This window comes from Helobdella robusta (genome assembly GCF_000326865.2).
Source record: "Helobdella robusta unplaced genomic scaffold HELROscaffold_52, whole genome shotgun sequence".
In the NCBI taxonomy this organism is placed as follows: domain Eukaryota; kingdom Metazoa; phylum Annelida; class Clitellata; order Rhynchobdellida; family Glossiphoniidae; genus Helobdella; species Helobdella robusta.
Window position 1 is genome coordinate 685,547 of NW_008705269.1, and position 9,564 is coordinate 695,110.

Genomic DNA, 9,564 nt, shown 5'->3' on the forward strand with positions numbered 1-9,564 from the left:
CGGGGTTGCGTGATACTGAGGCGAGTGACAGATTTGGATGGCGTCGAGGGGTATTTCGGTTTCATCATAGGTAGCCAAACGGCAACCCCCGATCTCGGGGAAAATGTCATCTAAACGTGTGTGGTTGTTGTTGTATGGAATAAATCAAATAAATATGAATTTATTTTATAATTAAAATATATGAATTTTATTCATGGGTTATGAATAAAATAAAATGAGTAAATATTTATTAACGGACTATAAAAATATAAGAATTTATAATAATTCAATGAGGCTCCGAAGATGGCAATTTAGCCGAAACAGCGCTATAAGCCGACCAGAATTACGCAGCTAAATTAAGTTAAATAATTCACTGTCACCTTTTAGATCTGAGGACCAAACTGATACTGCAAACTCGAACAGTGGATGAATAAAAGTAAGGTATAAATTACGAATGTTTTATGTTATTTGAAAAAAAATCACTCCAAGATCTCTTTCGGATTCAGATTCAGCAAGAAGTATTCCATTTATATATATTTTCATTACCTGATCCGTAGTGCATTATAGTACATTTTTCAATATTGAACCGTAGAAGCCAGTCTTGTGTCCACTTAAATGCCTCATTTAAATCAGATTGATGTTCGACTATGGTATCATCTGCAAACAATTTTTTTGTATTTGTCAGATTAGTTGATGTAAAAAATGAAGAGTAGAGGATAATAACAGAGCCCCAAAGAACCACTAAAAATTTCAGTTCATTCATAAATAGTTTCATCTTGAACAATTCTTTGTCTTCTGTTTTTAAGAAACGATTCAATCTATTTATACACCAACCCATTTAATCCATAAGCATTTAATTTAGCCAATAATCTTCTTTGTGGAACAGTATCTAGTGCCTTGGCAAAATCACGCCGGATTACATCCACTGGAAAAGAATTATCCAAATTATAGAAAATAAAATTCAGAATTTTTAGTAGATTTTTTGTGCCTGATTTGCCCTTAACAAAACCATGTTGTTGTCTTACTATTATGTTATTCCTTAAAAGATAATCTTCTACACTTTTTCGAGTTATACTTTCCATTATTTTACACGAAACTGATGTTAAAGAAAACGGGCAAAAATGTGTTGCTACAATTTTGTCGCCTTTTTAAATCGGTGAAAACGTTCGCCGATATGAACTGAAATGGAAGTGGACTGATAGCAAAAGAGGCCTGGAGCATCAAAGCAATTGGAACAGCAAACGCCTCTGAATCAATTTTTTAACGATACTGGATGCAGTTTATCAATACCACAAGATTTGTTTTCATCGAGCTGTCTAAGTTTATGAAAAACAATCTTATAACTGATATCATCTACTGGTATCATATCTATAAATTGTTCAAAATTACTTTTATGTCCATCAAAAGGCGGAATTTTATTATCGTCTTCATGTACAAACACGTCTTGAAAGCTGGCATTTATTAGATTCACAATTTCAACTGAGTCATAACTTAGTTCGCCATTAGGTTTTTTATAATCTTAATTGACTCTTTCACTCTTTGTTGACTATTAAGATATTTGTAAAAAAATTTTGGGATTATCCTTAGCTAGTTTGCTTTGTCGATTTCAAGTTTTAAATATTTGCAGAAATCTTTATATTCATCATGCAGATTTTTATCCTTCCATTTACGAATGTTACTTTTATATTTTAAACGCATTTTTTTCTAGAAAGCGATTTTAAATGTGAATTGGTCCATGGAGCTGTTTTATTACGACGTTTTTTGCATCGACTATGGGTACAAAAATATTGATTACCCCACTTATGTAATAAAAAAATTCGTAATACATTTGTTGTACAGTCATGTTTTCATATAATTTAGTCCAATCTATATTAGATATTACTCGAGATATTTCCCTAAAATTTTCCTTACTTATATTACCAAGAACCAAATTTGGATCTACTGAATATACGTTTCCTGATTCCGTTGTAAAAATCAAATCCAAAATGTTCTCTGTTACACCATTGGACTTTTGAAATCTTGGTACGTTAACTTGTTGATAAAGGAACTATGTTGCTAAATTTGTGTTCAATGTCACTGATCATTTTATTAATGGGAAATTAAAATCTCCCATTGTCAGAACATCTTTAAAATCCCTATTGTCAACAACGTAATTTTTAGCTTGTTTGAAGACAAGTTCAAGATCAATCACATCCACAAAATAATCTGGTCTATAGATACACTCCACCAAATATTTATCATGATCAAGACAAATAACGGAAAATAATTATGCAATTTTGCTCCTATTGAAAACAGCATTTTTGACTTCATAAGAATTGACAGATGAATTGATAAACAGACACACTCCACCACCACTACTTCCATCATTTCTATCCTTTTTAGATACATTAAAGTTGTTTATATTAACAATTGAACTATCTTTAAACCATGTTTTACTTACACCAACAACCGATGGATTATACGTCTCAACAACAACTCTAAATTCATTTAATTTATTGTCTAAAGTAGCATTTAAATAGGGTGTAGTGTAGTAGGGTGTTCAATCAATCAATCAATCAATCAATCAATCAATCAATCAATCAATCAATCAATCAATCAGCCAACCAATCAATCAATCAATCAATTAGTTTATAAATCGCTATTTCCGCGATATTCAACAGCGCTCCTCAATTAGTTTTGAAAACAGATGAGTCTTGGGATCCGCTCTGAACTTTGTTAGTGATGGAGAAGTAGTCAGAGAAGAAGGTAAAGAGTTCCAGAGAAAAGGACCAGAAAAAGAGAAAGCAGATTTTGCAAAAGAGTGTTTAACACGAGTTAAGAAGAGGTGAGAATAAGAAGACCATCGTAAACCGGGGCGTTTAGGTTCAATTAAAATATTTGATAAGTACTTATGAAATAATTTAGATTGAGACTTATTCATAAATGTGCACATTTTAAAAAATATTCTATATTTTATAGGTAGCCAATGCAAGAGAACAAGATATGAAAATATATGAGAAAAGAAAGGGGCACGAGCGACTAGACAAGCAGCAGAGTTAAAAGCTATACTTCAAGGATAGAGTGAAGAATCAAGAAATACCATAGTAGAGCGGGTTATAATAATCAATCCTAGATAAGACTAACAAAGTAACAAAAAGGAGAAGAGTAAGATCTTCAAAAAAAGGCAAAAGATTTTTTAATCTCCGTAGATGAAGAGAGTGTTTAGATTTATTAAAACAAATTAATTCACATTTAAAAGGATTAAGTTAAAGACACATAGGATCAAACCTAGCGATAATTGAAGAAAGACATAGAGATAGATTTTGAAAACACTATTGAGATTAGATGGAGGAAAAGAAGTATAAATATAATAATCATCAGCATAAAGTTGACTAGTGAAAGAAAAATTATTAATAATACGAGGTAGTTCAGAAGCATGGATATAAATAGAAGGGGCCAAGGATAAAACCTTGATCAATCAATCAACCTTCGGTGTTGTTGCTTGACAGCGAAGAAATCAATTTGCGTGGCTGATAGTCCACTTTTGTATGTTATGAGATGTTCCAACCTCTTTCTAAAATAAGTGTTCAATAAACAAAACCCGTGACTTTCAGCAAACTCAAGGATGCGGTTGCCATCTTCATTCCGTTCTCCATAGCCAAAACCGCCATGTACGTTGTCAAAACCATCTGTTTTCTCTCTAACGTGGCCATTGAGATCACCTCCAATCAGGATTGTTTCAGGTTTTGGTATTGTTGAGGTGGTGTCAGAGAATGCAGCCCAGAAGTAATTTTTCATCTCTTCTGATTCGCTCGCCTGTCTGTAGTGCGTATGCAGAAAAAAAATCAAGGATAGAACCTTGAGGTACCGCGAAAGTAAGAGTAGTGGAGTTAGAAGTAGAATCATTGAGAATATAGAAAAAAAAGATTACAGAGATAAGAAGAAAACCAAGACAGACAAGAATCAGTAATATTAAAAGAATGATCTAGCAGCCTCAAGAGAATAGTATGATCAACAACGTCAAAAGCAGAGAGAAAATCAAGAGCAAGAAGAGTAAGATTACCATTGTCACTAGAGAGAAGGATATCATTATGTATTTTGAGTAAAGAAGTTTCAGCACTGTGAGCAGGTCTGAAACCAGATTGAGATACAGGTAGCAATTATCAATTATCAATAAAATGATAATTGATTATAAACTACTTTTTCTATTATTTTAGAGATGAAAGTAATATTAGTAGCAGGTCTATAATTAGATAACAAGGAAGGATCTAAAGATGAGTTTTTAAGAATAGGAATAACAATAAAACTTTTATAAGAAGTAGGAAATTTAGAGGTGGAAAGAGATAAATTAACTAATTTGAGAATGATAGGAAAAAATATTGAAAAAAATTTTTTGAGTAAATTAGAAAGAAGCAGATCTAGAGAACAGATGACATAGAATTAATAATTTTATTAAGTTTAGAAGATTTATAGGAGTAAATACAAAAAAGATTCAGTAGTAAGTTTAGTAAAGTTATGAGAAAAAAATTAGAATAAGATGTTCTTAAAGAATTAATTTCATTTACAAAAAAGTAATGAAACTGTTGAGCAGAAAAAGATGAGTGAGAGAATTTCTTATGAAGAAGTTTAAATAAAACAGACCATCTATTTTTATATGTTGAAGCAGATATTATGTAATTTGTAATAAAAGTAGAGTTTTTAGAGAGTAGTATATATTAAGATTTAATAAATAAAGTAAAGAAGGTTAGATGGGTTTAACCTATAAGCTTTTTCCAGTCTTCTAACACTTTTCTTAGCTAATACACAAGCCTAGTCTAACCAAGGAGCCTTATGAGAATAGAGATTATAAGTAAAAGATTTAAGATGAATAATCTTATCAAGAATAGAAGTAATGTAGATATTAAAAGCAAAGACAAAATCATCAACATCAGAAAATAATGAAGTATTAAAAACAGTTTCAGTAAGAGATTGAAGAAAAATATCATTATTGAGAGAAGACCAGCATCATTTAGAATCAGCATCAGACAGACCAGCATCAGACAGACACCCTCGTAAGAAAAATAAGAAGATGAGAGAGGATCTTTTTGAGATCTAAAGAGTTCATGAAAGCTGTAACCATAGAGAGTAGCAAAAATAAAGGAATTAGAGTCCTCGTGTCAAGTTTCACTAAGGCTAAAAAAATCAGGTAAGGAGGAAGAGATTATTTGCTGAATATAAAGTGATTTTTTATTAATAGATCTTACGTTAATATTAAATAGTGAAAATGTAGAAGTAGGTTGAATATTGTTACTTTTCAATCTAGTTTTATTATTTTAATTAATAGAATTATTATTCTTATCATTAGTATTAATTACATTAGTGTAGGATTTATTAAATTTATTATGCTTGCTATTGGCATTTTTATTGTTAATAACTATATTTATTTTTTTTGTTAGTCGTATTAAAGCTAGATTTATTGCACTAATTATTTATCCCTTAGATTAAAGTAAAAAATTCGCCTCAGAACTACTCTCGTCAGAGACAAAGGAGTATTAGATAAGCTTAAGAGAAAGTCTCTAGAATAAGACATACTAATATTTACAAAATATAGAAAAAGATAAAGAAAAAAATAATTATTATAAAAAAGAAGAGAACTCATTTGTTCAGAAGCAAACCCTAACCCTAACCCAAAAAAAACCACCGAAAAAACGTGCCGCAATCACGCTAAACAAAACTTTGTGTCTGTTTAGAAAACGTGAGATTCATGAGTTGAATCTAAATCAACGATGTTTTCTGAATCTTTGCACATGATTTTCACAAAAGAACGAGTCTGCACCGAGTTCAGCATTCAATCTGTTTTGTTCCCGTCTCAATTTATAATCCAGTTGTCTTTCAGCTGGACTAATGTAAACAAATTGTCAAATTTTCTCTATATTATGCTGCCAACCAAGAGAACGAGATTCATGGTAGCAGCATCCAACAAATTAACCAATATTGGTTTTGTTGGATGAAGACATGAAATTTCGATAGTATAGTATAATGGTGTTATTGTTATTATTTTTGTTCTGATGTTACTGTTGCTGTTAAGGGCATTACCGTTGTTGTTATTGTCACAACAATTGTTGTTTTTGCTGCTAATGTCATTACCGTTGTTGTTGTTGCTGCTGCTGTTAATGTAATTACGGTAACTGTTATCGTTGTTGTTGTTAATGTATTACCGTTGTTGTTGTTCTCGTTGTTATTGTCATTGCCGTTATGGTTGTTGTTGATTTTGGTGACAATATTATTATTATTATTATTTTAATTTATGTATGTACTGAGATTTATGAGAGTTGGCCGTTTTCGTACAGCTCACTGTTTTTATACATAATACTAGTTTTTTAATTGTTCAATTAGTTTTAAAATTGGTTGTTTGAAAAGGAACAATTCTGCAGATGATGTAGAGAGTTCTAATATTTAGATTTTATTATGCTTTTTATTTAATTTTAATTTTTTTATTTAACGGAATTTATAGTACAAATTCAAATAAATGTCCGCATTGTGATAAAATATTCATAAACGTAGGCAGACACTCTTGGCGCTGTACTAAGAATGCTAGATATTTCGATACTAATGTGTTCGCACAAGTGTAAATTCTAACGTTAATATTTCGTCAAACATTTATAACGCAAATTCTGTTGACAATCATTCTATTAATTTGAATAATAATAATTTAATATCATGTTGTTGTGGTAAAATGTGCAAGGGCCGTAAGGGTCTAAGCACCAACGTTCGTGCAAAATGCCCAAATCGCTTCGACTACCACAAAACTCAACGGATAACAACATGGATAGCACACTAGCATCGCCATAAGAAGAATTAACTTCAACTCCAAACCACGACCCATCTTCGTCATCGTCGTCAGCGCAAGCGGTTGTAGCAACGGAATCAGCTATCCCTGGCGTCAAATTACCGAGAACGCCAATGGTTCGAAGCCAACGCTTTCTTCCAGCTACAACGCAGGCTTCTACCAAGTCTCAACAACATCGACAAATTCACAATCACATTTCAAAAAATGATATACGACTATTTTGCTCAAAATTATGGCACCAAACTCATACTGACCAGAATAACATCCCAAACAAAAGCATCAAAGAGCTAAAAAATAAATTGAAACATCTAAAAATACTTGGCAACAACAACCAAAACTTTGACAGTCAAATCACCAACACTAGTAAAGCCATTCGTTCAAAGCGGCAGTCGTTAAAGATGTCCAAACGTGCTGAGAAAAAATCAGACATAGCAACTCAGCTTAGACAGCGATTCTGGTGGTTTTGCAAAAAAATATTTGACAACGAAAAATCTAAGACCACTATTCGACATAGACGAATGCCATAAATACTTCATAAACATTTTAAACGACGCCAATCATCACAAAAAGTATCATCTTCCTAAATGGATTCCAAAACTGCAATCGCCAGCTACACCCTAGTCTTCCTTCGTACCAAGAGATTTCATCAATAGTCCGCAAATATAAAAGAAAATCGTCACCTTGCCCGCTTGACCAGATCTCAGTTATCTCTTTCAAAAAATGCCCAATCCTACGCACCATTCTACATCAACTACTAACGCAATGCTGGGTATCCTCCACATTCCCTTTATGCTGGAAAAAGGATTCACAATAATAATTTTTAAAAAAGGAGATGCTCGTGACCCGGCCAACTTCAACTAACGCTATACAAATTATTTTGTTCACTCGTCAACAATAGACTATACAATTTTCTCGAGTCAAACCACATGATTAACAAAAATATACAAAAAGGATTCTACCCAAAAGTAGATGGCCTGACCGAACACACCCAGCTCTTTTCTCACATGATTAACGATGCAAAAAGGCACCAGAGAACAATGCTTGTCACACTTCTGAATTGTGCCTTTGGTGAAGTCAGTCATGGCCTAATTTCATCAATCATGCATTACCATCACATCTCACTTCAAATCATAAACTTAATTGAATTTGTATACGCCAACTACACAATTACAGTTTCCAGTTGCGATCAGTTGACTCCATTTATCCCGGTCAAACGAGGTGTGCTTCCCGTCTCTCTATTGCTCTTTAATCTATGCTTCAACTCCCTAAAGAAAAAACTCAAAGAAACCGAATTTCAACAGTGTGGTTACATATGGGGCCCGACAGCAAGTCTTAGAACAAGAGCATGGTTACAGTTTGCAGACGACACGGCAATCATTGCCAACAATACTAAAAGTGCACAGAAACTTATCGATGTAAACCGGGCTTGGTACAATGCAACCGACATGAAACTAAGAATCGACAAATGTTCAACATTCGGCATGAGGAAAAAAACGGTTCCTACGAGCAATTTCTTCCGATGCTGACCATCGATGAAAAACCAATTTTTCAGGTCGACATAGATGGACACTTTGTTTATCTTGGCAGGGTCTACAATTTTGAAGGCAACAACAGCAAGGCTTAGAACAGCAAGTCTGAGAACAGTTGGTTGGAAAGCTGAAAAATTTGTGGTCAGTGATAAACAATCTCGACACTATGGCAAACTGGAAAACACAAATACTTTGCAGATATGTACTGTCGCAATTGGCATTTGAGTTGCGGGCATACAACATTTCCTTGACTTGGATAAGCAACTCACTGTTGAGTCGGTGAAATCATGGCTATTGCTGCCAATCAGCAGTAGTGTGGCGGAATGCCTGCTCCTCCCCTACAAAATGGGAGACTTGAACAATAGGTTTCACAAACACTATGCCAAATCTTTGCGGATCAAATTACGCAATTATTCAAAAGCACATGGCAATGATGAACTGAAATGTTTATGGCCCGAATTGTTTAACAACTATATTGCGATTGACAGCTAACTCCTTGATTCGAGCGATATCAAACCGACGCTCAATGCGACAATGCTTCGACAACAAAGTGCAGAATTTGCACGACTGACCTCACTCCGTTGTCATAGTCAAAGCAATCAGCAATGAGATTCCTGCGGCTAGAATTGCTCACTGGTCACGTTACATTATGAGCCTTCCAAAGGTTCTGTTCAGATTTATCCGGAAAGGTTTAATTCAACAGCTGCCGACAAATGCCAACCTGTCCAGATGGGGAAAGTCCTCCACTGCCCAATGCTCGTTATGCAAAAATAAGCAAACCAATAAACATGTATTATCCAAATGCAGCTCAGCATCGGTATTGAGTAGATACAAAACAAGACACAACAAAATTTTAGCAATAATCCTCGACAAGTTAAAATCATGCGCCAACCCAGACGTCTCCATTTTTACTGCTCTTGAGACAGGCGATTTTCAACCACCATCACGCTTATTCAAGACATTGCTACGCGGTGAAACATTGGAAATCCTGGAGTTGAGAGTCTGCCATGAGACTAACTTCATCAACTCTAAAGACTACAAACAATCTAAATACTCTAACTAATAGCTTGAAAAATAACTTAAACGACGACTTAAAACATTTAAAAATAATAATAAATGCATTCGAAACATCTACTTTAGGTCTCTTTAAAACATTCAATCTTTCACAAATAAATATTAATTGGACTGATTATTTTTCAATAACCTTATAAACTCTGCCATATTATCGTCGTACGCTATCTATAGCGA

At 33.6% G+C, this 9,564-nt stretch overlaps 1 protein-coding gene across 1 annotated transcript; it reads left to right on the top strand.

Moving 5' to 3' along the window:
* Window positions 1-6,673: 6,673 nt before the first annotated feature.
* HELRODRAFT_179122 (hypothetical protein) lies at window positions 6,674-7,314 on the top strand (the record flags this gene model as incomplete). Its single annotated transcript, XM_009027968.1, has 2 exons — window positions 6,674-6,686; window positions 6,842-7,314. 2 exons carry the CDS (start codon window positions 6,674-6,676, stop codon window positions 7,312-7,314), a joined length of 486 nt encoding a protein of 161 aa, XP_009026216.1.
* Window positions 7,315-9,564: the final 2,250 nt, after the last annotated feature.